Raw genomic sequence first — 22,823 nt, 5'->3', positions numbered from 1 at the left:
AGTCCCTGTACCACCCCACCGGTTTTCAGAAATGCGCGTGGGTCAGAATAACTGGGGTTATTCAACCAGCATTTCTGAAAGTGCTATATCGCCTATATGAATATTTTCAGAATGTGTTTTCCACGTTAAACGGAAAAATGTTTTAACGGTATTTTCTGAAAACGGGTTGTACGCGAGATTTATATACATTTATATTTAGGAGGCGAAAAATTTATAGAGGTTTTAGGCTTGCTACGGGTTTCGGAACAACCATTCCCATTCCCTAGCGCCGGTCTCGGCTCGAGTTTCGAGGCGGAAATCGGGTCGTGACAGCCATTAAGTGTGCGAGCGGATTACGGCTGACTTAACCCCAAAATGACATTCTTTAATTCCAAATTCCGCTTAATCGTGCTCTTTGACTCCGAGACTTCTAGAAAACATCAAAAACGCTCCAAAAGTCGTCATATTCGCATTTTTCTCCTGAAACACTCAAAATGACAATAAGCCACTAATAAACTCAAAAACGACAAATATAATGCAAATATTGACTCCGAAAACAACCTATAAATAGGAGTATTTCTACTCCCATCATAAAATCAATTACTCCCACCAATATTTCTAATAGCAAGTGAAATAAAAGACCGACTTTAAGAAGCCACCATAGATAATACTCCCACCAATATTTCTAATAGCAAGTGACATAAAAGACCGACTTTAAGAAGCCACCATAGATAATACTCCCACCAATATTTCTAATAGCAAGTGACATAAAAGACCGACTTTAAGAAGCCACCATAGATAATTTCCTCCGTCGCTATAATTTTATTCTGAAAAATTCTCTTGTTTCTGCAATTCCAAATCTCTCAAATTATAATAATGCACAACAAATTCCACAATTTTGCATAACCTCCCTTGGTATAAAATTTACCCACCAAAGAAAGACATCATCAAACGAATTTGGCATCACCCATATAAGCTCAAATCTTTGTAACACACTATGCCATATCAAACGAATTGGGCTATTCACGAATTATTCAAAATCGACTCAGAATAGTGTGAAATCGACTTTAAAAATTCAAATCGAGCTGAGTTGGAATATTAATTGGAAAATCCCATGAGCCTCGCTGGCCTAAAAAACTTTTACACATATAAAATATTAATTTCTTTCTTTTATATATTGATTTATGTATCGCTGTATTTTGGTATTATATTTTAATTAGTTAAATTTTACATTTTATAGTGAAAACAATTAAATGCATCATATTTTATAATTTTCTAATAATTTTTTTAATTTATTGAACTTAAGTTTGGCTAACATTTAAATATACTCAAACTTAAAAATTTAAGTCTATTCAAACTCATACTCTAACTCAAGCTTGTTGTATAACACATACAAACTTGAGTTCGAGTTTGGCTATATTTATTTGCATATTTAGTAGATTTATTTTTTAGTGAAGGGACTAAAATTAATTAGGGATCAATAATGGGCCAAATATTTTTTTATGAGAATAAAATGCGCCAAACCTCCTTTTTTCCCCTTTTTAAATAAATATTTATAAAAACTTAAAATATTTTCAAAAATACAACATTAAAGTTTATTTTTAAAAAATACAATTTGTATTTTATTTTGTAAAAATAACTTTTATTATTCTCAAATATATTTTTTAATCTCAAAAATATAATTTTAGTTAATCAGCAGTATACTAACAGGTGACTAATGATATACTAAAAAACAATTTATATTTTAAATGAATAATGTAAATTTACTAAAATAAATTATTAATGATGTATTTAAAATTAATTAACTATAATTTGGTTGTAAACACCACTATATATACCCGTTGTCAGCCTCAAATTCGTATTTTGGTGAAGTCCCAAAGTCGCCCCTTCATAATTTTAGAATCGAAATGAAAGATCGGGGTCAAAACGTAATTTTGGACAACTCAGCAGATAGGCACGATGGGAGGCGCGTTGCGAGGCGCGTTGATTCCATCGTGCCTTGCAATTTCAGCACACTTTTTCCTAAGGCACGATGCAAGGCACGATGCCCCCATCGTGCCTTCCATCTCGCCTCTCCTTCAATGCAATAAACAACATAGGCACGATGCGAGGCACGATGCCAGTTCACTAATGTATCCTAAAAATAAAATTATATTTTTTTTAAAGTACAGTTTGTTTAAAATATACAATTCAAGTTTGTCAACGTTTTACTAATGATTTAGTAACAATAAATTCAAAATAAAGTTTATTACAAGTTTACCAACGATTACCCTAACGTTTCTAATAGTGTACTAAAAATAAAATTGTTTGTATATCATTAGTAAATCACTGATTAACCAACAAACCGTTACATATACACAAGTGAACAATATTACATTAGAAGATCAAGAGCATCATTGTAGGACATCCAACGGTTTATCCAAGTTTAACCATGGTTAACTAACACCAATTTATACCTATCAAATAAACAAAACAAATTAATATCATCTCTAATCTCCCAATTACAATAAAAAGGCAACAGCCACGACCATGCCAACAATAAGAACAACAACTACAGTTGAACGACCGACGATAATTTTTTGTTGTATGGGCGGCATCTGAAAATTCAATAGTAAATTATTATTTTATTTTTGTGAGAAATAAAATAATTGGCGAGCAGAAGATGAGAACAACGGCGACCGGTAGATCGTTCGTCTATTATGCCTCTTGTGTCAGTTCCGATTGCGGCTGTTCCAAAAATCCCAACAGCAGTAGTACAAGTGGACTCGAGGCAGAGAAAAAAGACCCGACCGAAGCAAGCGGTCCTCTTCATCTTCACGAATCCCAGTAGCAGTAGTAGTAGAAGAAGATGATGTGATGTTGAAATCGTAAGCGAGAGAGGCGAAGAAGAGGAGAGAAGATTTCTAGGATTCGCTTTTAAAAATGATTTTAGTGGAAAAGAAGATCAAAGAGATGAGCCCTTGTAATTATGAAATAATGAAAAGTTAAAAATGAAAAAAAAAGAACAAAATGTAATTATATAAAAGCGAACCTAACAGCGTAATGATGAGAATATTTTGGGCAGTTCACGTGATTTGAGACCATTGATTGTGATAAGCTAAAGCAATATGATAAAGGAATAACCCATTTTCAGGTTCGTAAATTATATCAGTTTTATTCATCCGGTCCTTCGGCTGTTTTTTGTCCTTATTTGGTCTTTCAATTTAGCGAAAATCATTTTCAAGTCTCTGAACGATAAAAACGTTGATTTGTTATTTTCTAAAATGCAATTTGTTACCCTAAACAGCGTCGTTTTTGGCAGTTAAGGACCCAGAAATGATTTTTCACTAAGTTGAAGGACCAGCGTAAATTAATTTAAATGCATTTTTCTTTTTTGCAATTTTTAGTTTACAACAACATATGAATTTTAAATTTCTTTTTGTTTAAATTGTTTTGAGATATGTTGGGACTTCTCTTTTCTTTTTGGTCTATTGGATCAAAAAATTCAAAGTTTTTCCACTTTTGCACTTTTTGCTCTATAATAAACAATGTAATTTATTTTGGACTTTTAGTTTCAAGTTAAATTAAGAAAAAATTATGCCTAATATGAAATTGGCTCAAGGATGCATCTGGTGCACCAAAGGCTGCTCAACCTCAAGCATCATTTGATATGGCAAGGACCCGAGCATCCAACAAATCATATGGAGTGAGGCTAAATAGACTTAAATGGAAAGGAGAGAAGGCAGTACAGACTAACAAAGAAGACTTGACTATAGCAAAAAAGACTGGATGTAGTACTTGTCCTAGAGTGGATAAAAAATGAGGATGGAAGGATCTGACTGAATTTTGGAGGAACTAGTGCTGTAATTAAACACTAATTTATTTTTTTGCAAGTTAGAAAGTTTGAATTGGAATGCATTCAATATAGGTTCATAGAAAATTGCTTACCTTTTTGACAACTAAACAGCTAACTATAGCTTTTGCTTTGTATTGCAACTGCTTACCTTTGGGCAATTAATAAATGCCACCTATATATATTACTACTGTTTTGTGCAATGATCTGTTCAGATCAATTCTATACTTATATGTTCATTGCTATTAGGAATGGCAAGAAAACTACATACTTTTGGCTATTAGGAATGCCATTACGCAAATTGCATACTACTATTAAAACACAAATTACAATCACACTAATAGGAACATAGTATAAAGATCACAATCAGAACCAAAATAATAGAAGAACATAATAGTACTTAAAATTCAAACCACAGTCAATTACATTGGTAGCAAAATACAGTTCCTAGTACTGAAAGCAAGAATAGTAAACCAACAAAGGTTTAAACCAAACCAAAAGTACCAATAACATCAACATTCAAAGTACCTAACCCAACAGTGCATAAAGTACTCCAAAAATAAGTCAGACGAGCTGCATACTAGTTAGAATTTTGCCATAATAACTAAACTAAACATAAAAGCAGCAATTGCAATGAAGACATAGTTTGAGAACTCCTTTTGTTGCTTCAGCAACTTAATTTGTTTCTAATAGTCTTACATTCTGTCAATTTTGTTTCCAGCTCCAGCTTCACTTCATTGTTCAGGTCAATATTCATCGTCTCCAGGGCCACTTTCTCAACTTTGAGCTCAATCATTTGCTTCTTCATCGCAATTGAATCCAGGGTACTAGCATATACTCCATTAGGTATTTCAGGCGACAAACCTCCCCCCTCAGATACTCCCCCTCTTTCCTCAGAGTATTCTCAGATCGTTTCAGGTTCTTGAGCATCATCTTAATATGATGAGCATACTCCTCATCATACCAGTGAAAGTAGGAACATTGGCTGGCCTGTATCAAACAAACATTAACATAACATTACATTTTGAACCCTAAGCCAACATCAATACAAAGAAAATCAATTCCATAACCCTAATTGGCCGAAACCCTAAATTGGAATAACCCTAATTTACCGAAATCTTGAAATTGCAATGTAAGACAAAACAAAAAATATTATCATTCCAAACCCAAAATTTGAAAAAACTCATAAATTCGTTATACTTATCCCCAAGCTTTAAAACCCTAACCCTAAATATTATCAACCCTAACCCTAAATCTGTAACAATAACCTTCAAATTCGTTAACCCAAACCTTAAATTTGTTAACCCTAACCCTAAATGACTTGCAGTTTGTTATTACTTCGTATCGAAAGATCTTCTCCTAGGATTCTTTTCTGACCATGAAACAAAGAGTCTTGCTTTTTTTTCCACACTTGCAGTTCGTGATATCAGTAGGAGGAATGACACCGTCATACTCTATTTCTTCAGCCATTGCAACCGTCGACGTAATTAGGAGAAGAAAGACAGAAACAAAAGATACAAACGGGTTAGAAGAATAGAAAGATACAAAATAACGGGTAACACTGAAGTTATATTCAAAAGAAACCCTAACCTTAAATTACTTTGTGCAATATTACTATAATAACCTTACCTCCAATTGTGCAAGATTATCCAACGTGGAATTAAGCTTCTGTGTATATAATGACGTGTAAAAAAAAATTATGGACGATAACAGAGGTTGTGAGTCACGCGTTCCATACCGTCAACAAAAAGATTTTTAAATGGCTGAATCATAAAGTAAAGGGACCAGTTAAAGGAAAAGAAAACGTTAAGGACCAAGCGAAAAAATTGTATAAAGTATAAGGATCTTAATATGGGTTTGGTCTAAATTTAAATTTAAGGAAAAGCCATCATCATCATGTCTAACATCCACTTAACTCGTTCAAATTTGTCATCTTTCGGTTGCCCAATCACAGCAGCAACAATTATTACCTTTCCTTTGTCCTTTGGAATGGCTTCCTTGCATTTCTTCAATATTTTAATAGATTCTTCATCGTTCCAATTTTGAAGAACCCACTGCATTACAATTTGTGGAAAATTATTAAAATAACAAATTAACCTTTAAAGCAAAATTAATTATGAGGGTATTTAAAATGATCTCTTTATAATTTAATGACCAAACTTCATTTCTTCAATTTGGTTGCGAAATTTTAATTTTATATCAACCAAAGATTTTTCGGTCACACATATATATATAGCTGGATTACTTTTTCATATGAACATAATTTAAGGTAAGGCCGAGCCAATTCGGCTCAAAATATTAATAAATTAGAATTGCATTCGATTCTAAAATTTATTAGTTTAAAATTAAATATAAACTCAATTAAATTTTATTTCAAATTTGGTATCTCGACTCGATAATCTATATGAAAGGTCCAAGAATTAAATCTTACATAGTTGCTAACTTTGATGATAAACAGCATCAGTCTTTGGAACATTCTCAAACATATCACCCCCAACATGCGTAACACCGTCACATTCAGGTGCAACCGAAGCAACGTGAGATAGATCTAAATTAATACCGTTAATCCATGGAAAAGCCTTAACCAACAATCATAGAGTGGTTCCATTACCTCCTCCTATATCAACCAAAGATTTAACACCGTCAAACACCTCCAAACACCCTTCAATTAGTTTAGGTATTAGAACTCTAGCGTCACACGACATTGCGTCATCAAATAGTTTGCTCTAACCACCATTTGCTTCGGTTTATTTTCATAAATACTCTCCATGAGGTTCCTCAAATAATGAATTATTGAAAATTCCTCGAACTCGATTGCCTAGACATTCCCTTGCCAAAAGCATATCAGGACTAGTTTGCATCAAAATAAAATCCGCCATGCCTTCTTCTCCTCGACGGAGTAATCGACGAGAGAAAGAGAAGTGTTGGCGTAGCCTCTAATGCCATCGGCGTTGGTGGATTTCTCCTTGATTTTTTTAATGCACTAATAACAGCATGATACGAGAAAGGTAGGATGGATCAGAGCATCCAACGGTAGATGATAGCTCGGAAAGCGTCATGAGACCTTTCATAATGATTATCAATGGCGTCGGCTATTCCAAGCTCAACGGCACACTTAATTGTTCCCATGATGGAAATTCCGAATATATATCTCCATATTACAACTTCCTCGTTCTCTTCTATTCATCTTTTCTTATTTTTAAATCTGAAATTCTTGTTTCTTCCATTTTTTAATTTTTTTTAATGGAAGAAATATGACATATATTGGATAGAAATTATATAACATATAATTGGACATCAAGATAAATAGAAAAGTATGCAATTATTTCTGAAAAATTATAGCACGCAATTGTTATGTCATGTCATTCGTGTAACAAACTAATAATGCGTTAGTCATATGAAAAAATTGATAATAAACAAATTAAACAATAATTAAAAAATTCTTTATTGTAAATACTCACTAACTTGTTATAAATATGACATGGCATAATCAATGCGTGAAATAAACACTCATTATTTTTATTGTTTTTTCCTTTCAGAAATGGCATGGGATGTCCTATACATTTAATGAATTATTTTGCAAGTTGTAACCAAATCTAAAATGGCTGTGCTGCACAAAATAAAATTTATAACTTTATTAGTATCAAACAATTTGAAATTTATAACTCCAATTTCATTTAGATGTAAAATTTATATGATAATTCATTAAAAAATTTAAATTTATCACTCCAATTTAATTAAATATAAAATTTATATAATAATCCCAATTTTTATATTTCACGAGATTTTAAAATTAAGATGAGTAAAATTATATAATTTGACAAAATTGAAACGAAATCATGCGTTTCAGGACAAATTGGATAAAGGCTTAATGGCAAAAAAAACCCAAACCTTTACGACTTGTTGCAATTATATCCAAACCTTTTAATTTTTGCAATAATATACAAATTGTATTATTTTATTGCAATAATATCCAAATTGCACCTTTTATATGAATTTTTTTGAGTTTTTTGCCATTTTTGGAGACTATTACTATATTATTATACATCAAAACATAATAATAGCCTAATATCTTAATTGAAAACAACAAATTTAACCATCAATTTGACTACTATTACTACAAATAATGAAATTTGGATATTATTGCAACAAAAAAAATGCAATTTGGATATTATTATAAAAATTAAAAGATTTGGATATAATTGCAACAAATTGCAAAAGGTTTGAGTTTTTTTACCATTAGGCCTTGGATAAAATTGAAAGGTTTGGAATTTTGTAAAATTTTCATAAAATGTTTGTCTTTGTTAATCATTTGACGCGTTAATTTCAATGAATATTATTTCGTTTATAACGTGTGTCACATCTAATTTCCGACAATTTACACGTCATGCGTCAATAATTGTCATCATGAAAGTACGGGGTATGACGATATAATTATGTTCTTAACTTTAATTGGCTTAGTTAGTAATTGAAAGTATAAATATCTTTAAAAACTAATTAGTTGAATATAAAATGTAACTTTCCAATATGTTCTTAACTTTTATACATATTGACTTTCTTGACAATTAACTTTTATAAAACATTCTAATTATCTAATACCTTCTAAGAAACTTACATTTTTTCTCACAGACGTACACAAGAAAATAGGAAATTATAAATTTTAAAATAATTCATAAAGTACAAAATCATATATAAATCACAAACAGAGTCAAAATATATAGAAGCTAATAGAGTTTACGCACAAAAACATAAGCAAATTACTTAAAATATCTTATAAAAAAAAAACTAAACTCATCGCAAAGTCCTTATATTATGAGTTTTTATTTCAATTGATCTTTAACAAATATTTTACATTTAAATAGCCCTTTAACTTAAACGTCATTTTATAACATGAAATGACGACGTTTAATGTCTGAAAGAATCACATGCATGCAAAATCAATAACTAAATAACTGCTTAAATGTAAATATTTGTTAAATGCTAAGTGAAATAAAAGCTAATAGTACAAGGGCTCTAAAATGAGTTTAGCCTATAAAAAATATAAACTAATTATCATAAAAATTAAAATTTATGGAAAGATAAATAATGACTTCATCATTACATGCTCTAATTTAATACTAACATCTTAAATACACTCATAGGGTTGAGTTTAAAAAATTTAAAGTTTAAGGGAAAGCCACAATAACAGACTGAACTGCAGGAATAGAGTTTATTACATAATGGCTAAAGCCAGCCTCCATCAAAATTGAATCCCATTCATTTAATGTCCTCTCTTTGCCTGTGTTGGTGTGAGCCATAATAATCATGTCTAACATTAATTTCACTCCCTCATATTTGTCATCTTTTGATTGGTCCACCACAGCATCAAGAATTATCACCTTTCCTTTTTCCTTTGGAATTGCATCCTTGCAATTCTTCAAGATTTGTATGCATTCTTTGTCGTTCCAATCATGGAGGACCCACTGCTCAATATTTGAAAATTTATTAAAAACCGAAATTAAATCGAGCCGAGTTGAAATAATGTTAAATTACCAACTTTACTGAACTATTAATTAAAAACCATAAATTAATTCCTTAAGATTGAACCTTAAATAACTAAATATAGTAACTAGCTAGGTTTGAGGTAGGATCTAATTAAGCTGACCTGAGCAAATATGAGTTGAAATAGTATGAAGTTATGAACCATATCTAAAGTTTTAATTTTGACTCAAAATTAATGGAATTTTTCTTAGTAATTTGAGCACAAGTTCAGTAAAAAAATTGAAATTGAACGTAAGATCTCAAATTTTGAATTAAAAATGAAAAAATAATAATTTTATACTCCCTCCGTCCCGTTTAAGAAGTCCTATATTCTATTTTAGGATGTCCCATTTAAAAAGTCCCATTACTATTTTTAGAATGTTTTTCCATTAAATACTCTATTTTACCCTTATTTTAGTCATCTTGAAAGAACAATTTGAAAAATTCCACTATAATTAATAGGGGCAAAACATGAAAAAACAAGAATAATAAATGTTTTCTTAATCTGTGTGTAAAAGCAAATGGGACTTTTTAAGTGGGACGGAGGAAGTATAAAGTAAGAATATTATTGTAATATATATATATATAACTATCATCAAATTACTACAAATAACTTTTTAAAATATGTTTGACAGTTAGGCCCGTCAGTTTTACTAGTACTAGTAATCATATCTAATAAACAAATGAACAAGATAAAAAATCTAATTAATAAAATAAAATAAAATTTTGTATCTTATGCAATTTTGATGAATTTTTTATCTATATTTGAAGATTTTTTTTTTATAAATTTTAAGATTAATAAAATACAAGTTATGATTATTCTTCACATATAAAAGACTGAAATATGTATTATTTTTTTTATCAATTAGATCCAGTATCTTATTTATATGTTGTTTGAATAGACTTATCTAAACTCGTAAAATTAACAAATAAGACAGTTAAAATTACAAACCTTTATGATAACCGCATCAGCCTTTGGAACATACTCGAACATGTCACCACCAACATGCGTAGCACCGTCACATTCCGGCGCAACCGAAGCAACATGAGGTAGATCCAAGTTAATACCGTTAATCCACGGAAAAGCCTTAACCAACAACCGTAAGGTAGTCCCATTACCTCCTCCCACATCAACCAAAGATTTAACACCGTCGAACAACTCCGGGCACCCTTTAATAACTCTAGGTATTAGAGCTCTAGCATCGCACGACATTGCGTCGCTAAATAGTTTGCTGTCGCCAGGATTTTCGGCTGTATATTTCCATAAATGGTCTCCCCCACACTACAACAAAACAGACCTATAGGGGCGGTTTTTTCCTCCTATAGGGGCGGTTATAACCGCCCCTATAGATTATAACGGCATTTTAGAATCCGCCCTTAAAACGCCGTTTTTTCCGGCGCCACTACGACGTAGGGGCGGTTATAGAACCTGCCGGGGTAACATGTTTATCCTTGGTGCGAAATATAGGGGCGGTTTAAACCGCCCCTAAATGTATGTGCTTTGTAGGGGCGGTTTAAGCCGCCCCTAAATGTATGAACTTTGTACAATGTGTGTGCTTTGTAGGGGCGTTTTAAACCGCCCCAAAAGGTTATATATTTTCCAAATTTTTGTCTGCATTTTCATAAAATATCCCCTGTTTACTCCAATTGCATCTTGTTGATTAAACAAACTTGACGCATCATAATTAAAACCTAAATCTAATAAAAATATAATATATGAACAACAATGCTTTCTTAATAATCATAATAATCTACAAATATTTATATTTAGTGCCAAACTGAATTATAACAAGACAATTTCTAGTCTCTTGCCAATGAAAGTAATAACAATATATGATAACTAAGAAAAAATCTAGATAATTCAACACAAATTGCCAACAGATAGTCCCGGTGCAGACGGTGCTAGTAGAGATTATGGTGTGCCCGCTGAATGGACAAAATTGAAGAGTTGGGTTGACTTTCAAACTAACTAACTTGAAGAATGACCATCCTGCAAAGATTGTACAGAATAAAAATCAGATTTCAATTCAAACTGTTATTGTTCAGTAACTTAGCATCAAGTAGAGAGATCAAGTTAACATCAGCAATGAATAAAACACAAAGAAAAAGAGCAGATACGATATCTAAAACTTGACCCACTTCATATTACCAAAAAATCATTACAAAAAACTTTTACTCACATGAAAATTTAACTGCATGCATTTGAGAAATGAAATAAGAAAATAAAATGAATTTATAAACATGAAACAAACAGCAATCACCTGGATCCTTCTATGGTGGCTTTAAAATAAAAGTATTTCCACATGTTATAGCAACAGGAAACAGCTGCATGATAACAAAATAGGAAGTAAAAAAAACAATATTAATAAGCCTTAATATTCCCTCCAGCAACTGGAAAATCGTAAATTTATAGTGACAATGATACTTGTATTGTATCCCTTGCATACTCCAGAATGAGGACTAGGAAATAAACCATGAAAGAACAAAAACTAAGAATTCTGTAGGCTTACCCATAGTGGGATTATTGCTGAATACTCGAATGGCCAAATTCCAGCACATATGCCAAGTGGTTCCCTAATGCTATAGGTATCCGTCCCATTAGAGATGTTGGAAACAAATTCTCCAATTTGCAGAGAAGCCAATTCGCAAGCATGTTCCACCACCTCTACCAGTGAACATCCAAAACTTTGTAGACCACAAGGATCACAAATGAGAATGTTCATACATAGAAAATAAAAGAAACTAACCTAGTCCGCGTGATACATCATTATATGCGTCTTTCAAAGCCTTTCCATGCTCGGTAGTAATGCTCATTGTCAGCTTATCCTGGGAAACATATTCAGTTAACTAAAATGGAAAATAAGTAAGTAACAATACATTTAACCTTTTAGTTCAGAAGAACTTCAGATTAATAAAGATAAAGCAATTAACCTTTTAGTTCTTGTTTAAAATGGAAAATAAGTAAGTAAAATTGAGTAATTAATTTCCATGCATATATACCATGATGAGCATGAGCATAAAGGGCATTCAAGACAAAGCTAAACCCAAGAAATGATGTGATAAACCCTGTGTGCAACATTTTAGTGATTATTGATTTTCTTGGTTAAGTTTTTGTACTTTTCAGCAATTTAGGAAAATGAGTTAAGCAACTCAGTGAGTTTTATAGAGAAGTGATAATGATAGACTACAAAGTTTTTCTGTCAAGAAAAAACCAAATTTAAGGCACTAATACAATACTGCAAGCACCACGAAAGAAGTAGACTATGCTGTCAGTGCAAATTAAACTGACATACAAACAAAATTTCACAATGAGTTTAGTCTTAACATGATATTGTAACTTATCACAATGAGTTTAGTCTTAACATCACCAATTCTTTTTATTTAAAATGTAGAGAGTTTCTAAATTACGATAAACTTATAACAAATTGAATGGACGATTACAGTGAGAAAAGTATTAAGTCAGAATAAAACCAGATAACTAGAGCAATGGTCACCTCACATGTAGATATTCATTGATTCCCATCGATGCCTTGTTAGCCTCTTCAACAAATTCCCTAAAATGCATTATTAAAACATTGAATTAACAACTCAAATTGATAAGCATGCATAGCTTGTTAAAAAAATTCTACAGAATACCTGTTTGGATGAGTATTTCTACAAAGTTCTGCAAAGTCAACAACACAACAAACCTAAGAAATGAAACACAACCACTCATAAGAATTTAAATGGATAGTAAAAATAACTTAACAGGCAAAAAAAACGAAGCTACTAAAACCTTAACCTAACTGAGTTTGAAATCTCATCATGTTAGAGATAAACTTATCAAACCTCTCATTCTTTTTATAATAAATGCAAAACCTCAATCCCTAATAACAGCAAATAGAGTGATAAATCAACCTCTCATTCTCATAATCCTAACCGCATCAAGTTACAGCACACACATGAATTCCAGAACCCTAAAACAACCCTAATTTTCAAAATAAAATTGAAAACCAAATCACAGAAACACAAGTACTAATTACTAAAATATAAAAAACATATCAAATAAGAGAGAGCAATGTTACCTACGATTCCAAGGAGAGAGCAATGTTACCTTCGATTCAGTGAGAAGTGAATTACGAGAGCAGCTGCTAGTGAAATCACGACCTAAATCTACTAGTGAAGTGAAATCAGAAACCTAAATCTACTAGTAAAATCGGGAGAAGTGAAGTGAACAAATCAGATCCGCCATTGGAGAGCAGATCGTTTTGAGAATTAGGTCACCACCATTAGGTCACGAGCTGAGAGGATGAAGAGAACTTGAACGAAGAAGAAGAAGAAGATGATCGCCATTGAGAGAGGAATCATATTTAGGGGGCAGTCTACGAGCTGAGAGGCGAGGGGAAAAAAATTGATTGTTAAAGTTACATTAATTTAAAAACTGCCCCTAGACTTATCAAACCGACCCTACGATACACATTAATAGGGGCGAGTACTCGTTCCGCCCCTATAAAAGGGCTTAGTTTTTAAATAGTACTCCTCATAGGGGCTTTCCATATAACCGCCCCTATAAAACCGCCTCTATTGCTCTGTTTTGTTGTAGTGCCATGAGCCTCCTCAAATACTGAATTATTAGATATTCCTCGAACATGATTGCTCAGACATTGCCATGGCGCTAGCATCATAGGGCTGCTCTCCATTAAAATAAAATCCGCCATGCTATTTTCTCCTCGACGGAGCAATCGACGAGAGAGGGGTGTGTTGGTGTAGCCTATAGCGCCTTGGCCGGTCGGTTTCTCCTTGAAAATCTTTTGATGCACTAATAACCGCATGATACGATAAAGGTAGGACGGATGGGTGCATCCAACGGCTGATGATAGCTCGGAAAGCGTCATGAGACCTTGATGATGATTATGAATGGCATCGGCTATTCCAAGCTCAATGGCACACTTAACAGTTCCCATAATGGAAAATCCAAATATATAGTTCCATATCTCAATTTCCGCCATTGTTTCCTCATTATCTTCTTCTTCTTTTTCTATTTTTGAAGCTGAGTTTCTTGTTTCTTCCATTTCTTTGTAACTATTTCTATCGTTTATTCTATCCTGTGCTTTTTAAATTCATAAATGGTCTCCTCCGTGTGATTTTCTTTTATGGAAAAGCCTATCCCTATCTAGATAAAAGGATCCATTTTAGTCTTTTATCAAAATAAATGAGGATATTTAAGTCTATTTATTGAATAGTAAAAATTAAATAACAATTACAATCTCCGGTAAACATAAAAATTAAAATTTACATTTGATAAAAAACTTAAGTGGCAATATGCCCCCTCAACTTGTAAGCAATGGGCAATTAACACATAAATTAACTTTGTGGACAAATCAGTATACGAACTTGGCGATTATGGGCAATTTGCCCCAATTTGGCAATTTTTCCCTTTAATTTGTGAATTAATTGTATTTTAAATTGGAAATTTGCTCCTTTAACTTGTAAGTTAATTTTTCGAAATGGCTAATTGCCCATAACCATCAAGTTCGTGTATTGATTTGCCAACAAAGTTAATTTATGTGTTAATTGCCCATTGCTTACAACTTGAAGGGGCAAATTGCTACTTAAGTCTTAGATAAAATAAGGTGGATATAACAATTTAGTGTAAATATTTCTTCAAAATAAAATATTTCACCCATGATATTTCAAAAACTAGTTTTGCTTTACGTGTTTCACACGTAACTTGTAGTGTGACTCGTCAAATTATCTAATATAATATTTAAAATGGTAGTTAATTAGGAATAGTTTATCTTATTTAATATTTTGATAATTATTTTAATAATTTAACAATTAAATAATTATAGATAATTTAAATAGAAAATATCAAATAATAATTAAAATAGTAATTTATTGTAAGTAGTTTACCTTATTTAGAACTTTATATAATTAAAAAATAATTATTAAATATTTAAGATAGTGTATTTTAACTTTAATAATTATTTTAACATAATAGTTTATTTTAGCTAGTACTCTAAATTTAATAATTATCTTAATAGTTTTTAATTAATATAATTATAAGATGAAAAAAATATTAATGTAAATGTGTCTATCCTATGTCCGTAGTTCTTATATAGTATAGATATAGTTGAACGAAAAAGGCATGTTAGCATATGTGGCACTGATTTTTCTATCAGAAGTACATAATTGTCCTTTAAATTTTTATGAAAAAAATTTCAAGCATTTAAAAAAAATTTGGTCCTTTAAGAAAAATTGGACTAAAAAAAAATTCTAAAACTATTAAAATATAATTAAACAAAGGATTAATTCACCCTCTTAACTTGATACGAAATATTAAATAAATCATTTTCAAACGAAAAGGATCAAATAGACCCATAACTTGTTATTTTCGTATTAAATTCACCCTTTGGCAAAAAAAGAGAATGAAATTATCTAATCATAATAAAATTAACTCCAGTTAATTCTAAATTAACCCTAATATTTTTAACTAATAATCATATCCAATAACAAATGAACAAGATAAAAAGTATAATTAATAGAATACAATATAATTTAGTATCTTATGCCATTTTGATGATTTATTTATTCATATTTGAAGATTTTTTTATAGTCATTTTTATTAATTGGTTTTGACTAAATTTAAACTCTTCTGAATAGTTTATAATTTTAGATATCTAAATATTTTATTTCACTCTTTGAATTATGAAAAAGATAAGAAAAGAAGAAGAAATTCTAAACACTTATTTTACAGTTTAAGCTATATTATTAATACACACTTACATATAAATTATTGAAGTATTCATATCTCATTAGTTTCTTTATTTTAGCATTTGAATTATTGATATATCTTTGCCATTTTAACAATTAAATTAATGCTAATTTTAATTGCTTTTTTTTTTTCAGGATGGGTGCTTTTGCAATTTGTTTTCAAAATAAAAGTTATTTTGTCAATATCATTAATAAACTATAATAGCAAAACAGCGTTATAATCAATGCTACTGGTATTGGTCCCTCGTCATTTTTTTAATGCTTTAAAATGTAATTATGAAAGTTAAAATTATATGATCACATTAATATTGTGTAGTTTGATTATCTTTTTGTACAAATATATAAAGTTTCATAATGTTTGTTCATATACGTGTACGCAAAAAAATCCAGATGACAATTATCCATCTTCAACATTTTCATGAGTTCGTTTGATTCACAAAACACAAACATATAGATACTTATTGATAGAAACATTAATCATCATCTAATGCTATATACAAAAGTTTATCACAATTTATCAAATCGTTAAGGCATATTAGAGCTCTTATAAATCCGTAAAACAATTAAACTTACCTTTCATCTTGGAATAAGGGAAAAAGGAGAGAAATATTAAAATAATATTGATACTCAAATTGAATAAAAAATAGATAGAATAGGTAGTTTATATAGATTAGGATATTAATCAAGATTAGAACTTTTAACAAAATTTTAATAAATAATTAAATTAAAATAACTATTTTAAAAATAGTGGAAACTAATGAGATTGCTTTATTTTGTGAGATTGATTGAGAAAGCTCTATTTTATGAGATTGATTGAGAGAGCTTTATTTGGTGAAATTGAATGAAAGGTCTCCATTGGTCCTCTTAATTATATAAGTATATAGATATAGATATAGATATAGATTGAGTTGTTTGATCGATGACGTCTTCAATTTTTAGAACAAGGGATCAATTTACCCCCTCAACTTGGCACGAAATATTAAATAAGTTAATTTCGTTGCTTTTGGTCCAACAAGAACCTCTACTCCTCATCCCAAAATTTCTGTGGGTTGAGGGGGTGGTAGGTGGAGGCGGAAAGGTGACCGTAGCAAGAAGAAAAGGAGGGAGAATAAGAAAAAGGGAGGAAGAAGAAGAGCGGAAGAAGAAAGGAAAAAAAAGATTCTTAAATTTTTATTAAAAATTGAAATAATTAGTAATAGTTTTATAATTGTAAAGATATGATTGAAATTTAAAATTTGGGGTATTATTAAATACTGTCCTTAGATTACTAGGTGCCACCCCATTTTTTTACCTCTTTGCCCTTTTATTATTCAAAAAACAAATTAAGGGACGTCTTCGAGAAAGTCTCCTCCTTGGGGAGACATTTTCCGCAGAAGTCCCTTAATTTTTTGGGAAAAAAAATATTATTTGGAAAAAAATCTAAAATTAGACGAAAAACACTTTTTAAATTAAACGATTTTTTTTGAAATTAAAGAAAAAACAGTTTTGAAATTAAACCATTTTTTTTGAAATTAAACGATTTTTTTTGAAATTAAACAAAAAAATTGAAATTAAATTTTTTAAATAAAATGAAATAAAATGTTTTTTTTATGTTAAACAAAATAGCATATAATTTGTACTTAAAAATAAGATAAGTGTATTTTTTGTTAAACCATTAAAATAAAATTAATATAAATATTATAAGTGTATTTTTTAATAAAACAATTAATATATCTGTACTCAAAATATTATAAGTGTATTTTTTTGATAAATAATTAATATAAATATATTCGTGTTTGAATGTGAGTTGAGAGAATTTGAACGTGAGTTTTAGAATTAGGAAAAGGTAAAAATGTATTTAGATAAAAAAGGGTGGTATTTAGTAGTTCATAAAAATTATTAAAGATCAATTTAACAAATAAATAAATAATAAGGGTTTTTTTAAGTTTTTTTAAGTTTTTTTAAGTTTTTTTTAGAGTACAGTTCACTTGCTTAGGTGCGAGTGGAGGATTTTTTAATACAAAAAACATGATTTTTAGATCTGTTTATATCAAAAGTGCAAAAAATTACTTATTTAATATTTCTTGCCAAATTGAATAGGAGATTTGATCCTTTGTTCTCAATTATTGTGTAGTAATTAAACTGAAAATTTTTATGGCTGAAAATTTGACATCATTGCACAAACAAATGGCTTCAGACATTCAGTAATAATGGTCCTACATAAAGTGTCCTTTCATGGAGGGAACATAACATATATGATCATATATTTTACCTTTAAAAGATTTTAAGAAAAATTATTGTCACAACCGCAATTTGTCTTGATGTTTTTTTTGTCATTCTAAAATAAACTTTTTTGTCGGCTTAATAGTAAAAAAAAATCAAAATTTTACGATTTATTATAATTTAAATTAATTTTTAAATTTTTATAATAATAGCCAAATTGTATATTAATTTTTGTTGCAATAACAACTAAATTAGTGGCCAAAATTACAATAAAAAAATTCAAATTTGCTATTATTGTTAAAAAAATGGCTATTATTATAAAAAATTAAAAATTTTGGTTAAATTGCAATAACTTATATGGGTTTGGCTTTTTTTCCCACCATTAAACCTTTTTTATTTAGACTAGTTTTTTGGCCACGTGCTACGCACGTTAACGATATCTATATGACCCATTATTTAATATTATAATTGTATATTTTTTAATAATATATTATTATTTAAATTTTATTAGACTTGTATATTTTTATTTGTTTTGTTGAATTATTTTATAAAATTATAATTTCTTTTATTGGAAATGTTAAAATTAGAATTAAGAAATAGATTTAATTTTTGATATTGTTATTAAAAAATGATAATATGATTGAAACAAATTTATATTATTTTTCATAGTAAATAACTAATAAATATAAAAAATATCAAAGCTTTAAAATAAATATTATAATATGATTATTTAATATTAATGAAACTCGTCATATTCTTTTATATATATAGTGATATATCTGTGCAATTCCTATTAGGATTAGAAATTTAACACATAATGATAGTTGTTGCACAATTCCTTTTAGCATTATAAATTTAATACATAATGGTAGCTACTGCGATAATTATTTTTAATATGTTTCCTTTATGGATTAGGAATGTCAGCTTTCTATTTGTTAAGCACAAATATTCTTATATGTCACAATTAGGAATATCAACTTGGATAAAATATGTAGAGGGTATTTTTGTCCGTGAACGGAAGTGTTCCCCCCGCGAATACACTTTTATATTTGTTATAGATATTGTTGATTCAAAAGTTATACAAATTTGAATAAAATAATAATTATATATATAAAAAGAATACAAAACAGATGATATAGCTAAATCAATAATATTTATGTCCACATATAATAATGAGGAGTTGATTTTATTATCATGTGAGTAGCTAGAGTTGTGAATTGTGATAAAATTATATCAGATATTAAAATTCTTAATGATACACTTCAGACTAAATTCTGTTTGAATATGATTCTAAAACATATTAAAACATTTACACAAAATTCAAATTAAGCCCACATCTCATTCGGTTGTACGACTAGTTCACCAAATAGAACTAGTCGAAGAGCTGAATGAGGAAGAGGTCACACTTTTGATGTAGAGCCAGATGTAGAACTGTGTGATGATCGGAGGCTATATTTCTAGTCTAAAGCTGGCTCGACATCCGGCCCCCTTGGGTGAGCCGGCTGTAGAACCGATTCAAGTCTTCATGCTTTGGTGCTTGGCCGAAGTCAGAATTTTAATATTAACGGGCCAAATCGCAAAAGGTATTATATGAAAGAGATAATTTAAAAAAAAAACAAAAAGGCTTAAATCGTAAAATACAAAAATTTTGAATGTTAGTTTTGATATTTTCTTAAAGTTGGAGGGGCCGTGGCCATCCCATGCCTCCCCCTACCTCCGTCACTGAATGAGCCATATATTTCAATTGTCTCCACCTTGACAGATATACAAAGAGCGGTTCTACCCTCATCTTCTTTACCTGCAATTTCTCCAAGCCAATGTAAAAATTATCCATATCATTCATAATCATATGCCTCTTAGAACCTCATGCAATGAGGTTATCCACGTCCAAAGCTATTCTTGAGCTTAGTAACTGTTCCAACAAATCTGATGCATTAATTAATTGTTATACTTTTTTTCGCTATGAAAATTCTTTTATCTTTTATGATATTCTTACTCAGGATATTTTTTTTTATAATTACTAAGCTTTATTATTACATCAATATTTTTCAATTTCTTATGATAAACTAAATTTTAAACCACGTTTAAATTACTTTGACTATTACAATAAATTATTGTCTTGCAAACTTTGTAGAAAAGCCTTCATTAGGTACCTTTTTATAAATGAACCTGTTGTAACATTGATACCGATTCTTGAATTTTTGGTACCAATTGTCGTGACCGGTTCGTGACCGGATTGGTATGCGCAGCGGAATCGAAACCATTCGGTAGGTATTTAATTATGGATTTGATCAACAAATATAGCAAAATAATAAATAACACAAGAGATTTACGTGGTTCTGCATTAAAGCGTACATCCACGGGCGAAAGATTCGAGCCATCCACTAATCATCAAAAGGAGTACAAAATTGATGGAAAATCACCAAATAGAGAACATCTCTAGTAAATATGCCCTTAGAAGAAAAACCCACAAAGTGTTTCTCTCTCTACAAGAAGTACCCAAAAGGGTAAGAATTAACTTATATTCCTCACATCACACACACCCCCTTTTCCCCTTATTCACATCAATGTCTACATTGTGTGTTCGGTTTTTGGTGTATTCTAAAAGGTGAATAAGGTAGTGTATATATAGTGAATAAATAGTCTATATGGCATTAGGAATATTAATCCTAATTGGATTTATACTTCCTAGTTAGCCAATGATAACAAAGTTATCCTTCTCCCAAACACTTCATTAATAGAGTCCTAATACAAATAGGAATTAGAATTCTAGGCATATTCCAACAATCTCCACCTTGACTTGAATTCTCCAATAAACTGTGATTACTGTTGTGCTCCAATTTCTCCATTTAAGTCCAAACTGAACTTATTCCAAAAGAGGTTCTTTGAGGAGGACCATACAAGTTTCAAGAACGTCTTGAACTTGCTGAAACCAAAATGACTTGAAGATTTACTATCTTCGGGTGTATCAATCAAAATTTCACGAAGCTTCGAATTTTGTTGGTCTTAAAACTGATACCAGAAACAAACGTCATTAGTAGCCTATAATGATTAAATCAAAAAACAAATGTTGAGGTCGTAGCATATCCCTTAATCTTCATAAGTCGACCAACCCAATGAGCATACATCACAAGTGCAGCATCCAATCTCACTTCATTGCCAAATAACCCATAAAACTCGTAGTTTTATATATTGAGATACCAGACATGTGCATATAGAAATCATGTTGAACATTCATTATTGTTCTAACTGCCTCATTATGCATCTTGTCCTTAACTGAACCAAAATCCCAAAATTCTGCATGTATTGACCGTTGCCCATAACTACACTCCACTATCAACTCAGTTGTAGACGGAAAACCAATCGAAATTGGCACATATGTGATATGAACAACCTGAATCTGCATAAATTTTGGATAAAAAATATTCTGCCTATCTCCAAACAAATTGGCTTATGAGCGATTCAATAGTGACGCCGTTTCAAATTACAAACGTTGTAATCCATCTTGTGTCTAAGATTGCTACTTAATCAAAACAAAATCTCTTTTGCAATATCATGATTTTATCAAAAATCTGATTATGCCCAAACGAACTCTTCATTCAACAAACTCTTAAAAGAAATTTTTATATTACCAATAGAATTTTATGAGAGTATAAAGAGATTACCCCAATCATTCATCTTACAAAGGCTCTATAAAATCCTCAAATAGTTGTGTGTTTAGAAAAGTCATACCTTTTTCTTTGTAGTTTAAAGTAGCATATTGATCTCCATCACAAAAATCTCCTTAAGAATTTTAATACCCAAGTCTGTCTTCAGTTGACGACTTTCGGCACTTTCAAATTTGGTGGCTTCTCTATCTCCAAATAATCTTTTTGTGTCAAGTAATTGCGCCTTGCGAAATCCTCCAAATAATACTTTGCCATCATAATCATAATCCATAATTAAATCTGAAAACCAAATTGGCTCTGATACCAATTGTTGTAACATTGATATCGATTCTTGAATCTTTGGTACCAATTGTCGTGACCGGATTGGTATGCGCAGCGGAATCGAAACCATTGGTAGGTATTTAATTATGGATTTGATCAACAAACAATAATATAGCAAAATAATAAATAACACAAGAGATTTACGTGGTTCTGCTTTAAAGCGTACATCCACGGGCGAAAGATTCGAGCCATCCACTAATCATCAAAAGGAGTACAAAATTGGTGGAGAATCACCAAATAGAGAACATCTCTAGTACATATGCCCTTAGAAGAAAAACCCACAAAGTGTTTAACTCTCTACAAGAAGTAACCCGAAAGGGTAAGAATTAACTTATATTCCTCACATCACACACACCCCCTTTTTCCCCTTATTCACATCAATGTCTACATTGTGTGTTCGGTTTTTGGTGTATTCTAAAAGGTGAATAAGGTAGTGTATATATAGTGAATAAATAGTCTATATGGCATTAGGAATATTAATCCTAATTGGATTTATACTTCCTAGTTAGCCAATGATAACAAAGTTATCCTTCTCCCAAACACTTCAT

At 30.5% G+C, this 22,823-nt stretch overlaps 2 protein-coding genes and 1 pseudogene across 6 annotated transcripts; all 3 read right to left on the bottom strand.

The window, feature by feature from the left end:
• Nucleotides 1–5,012: 5,012 nt before the first annotated feature.
• Nucleotides 5,013–7,038, bottom strand: LOC126656649 (acetylserotonin O-methyltransferase-like; annotated as a pseudogene).
• Nucleotides 7,039–8,843: 1,805 nt separating this feature from the next.
• Nucleotides 8,844–14,493, bottom strand: LOC126655164 (acetylserotonin O-methyltransferase-like). Its single transcript, XM_056103671.1, has 3 exons — nt 13,919–14,493; nt 10,284–10,611; nt 8,844–9,273 (listed from the first exon to the last, which is right to left on the bottom strand). The coding sequence occupies exons 1-3, from the start codon at nt 14,380–14,382 to the stop codon at nt 8,977–8,979; spliced, it is 1,089 nt and encodes a 362-aa protein (XP_055959646.1). The 5' UTR covers nt 14,383–14,493; the 3' UTR covers nt 8,844–8,976.
• Nucleotides 11,047–13,888, bottom strand: LOC126655163 (methylmalonate-semialdehyde dehydrogenase [acylating], mitochondrial-like). 5 transcript variants are annotated; one of them, XM_050349187.2, is made up of 7 exons: nt 13,425–13,881; nt 12,968–12,995; nt 12,831–12,885; nt 12,079–12,178; nt 11,842–11,996; nt 11,593–11,656; nt 11,047–11,321 (listed from the first exon to the last, which is right to left on the bottom strand). In XM_050349187.2, exons 3-6 carry the CDS (start codon nt 12,852–12,854, stop codon nt 11,603–11,605), a joined length of 333 nt encoding a protein of 110 aa, XP_050205144.1. In that variant the 5' UTR covers nt 12,855–12,885; nt 12,968–12,995; nt 13,425–13,881; the 3' UTR covers nt 11,047–11,321; nt 11,593–11,602. The 5 variants fall into 5 exon arrangements, 4 of the variants coding, with proteins under 4 accessions (XP_050205144.1, XP_050205143.1, XP_050205142.1 ...); XM_050349186.2 differs by having other exon boundaries at nt 12,968–13,020; nt 13,396–13,880; XM_050349185.2 differs by having other exon boundaries at nt 12,968–13,020; nt 13,425–13,880.
• Nucleotides 14,494–22,823: the final 8,330 nt, after the last annotated feature.

The sequence above is a fragment of the Mercurialis annua genome, linkage group LG7, assembly GCF_937616625.2.
Source record: "Mercurialis annua linkage group LG7, ddMerAnnu1.2, whole genome shotgun sequence".
NCBI classification, from domain to species: Eukaryota; Viridiplantae; Streptophyta; class Magnoliopsida; order Malpighiales; family Euphorbiaceae; genus Mercurialis; species Mercurialis annua.
Note: the sequence above shows the minus strand (reverse complement) of the source record. Positions and strands in the feature narration are given on the sequence as shown.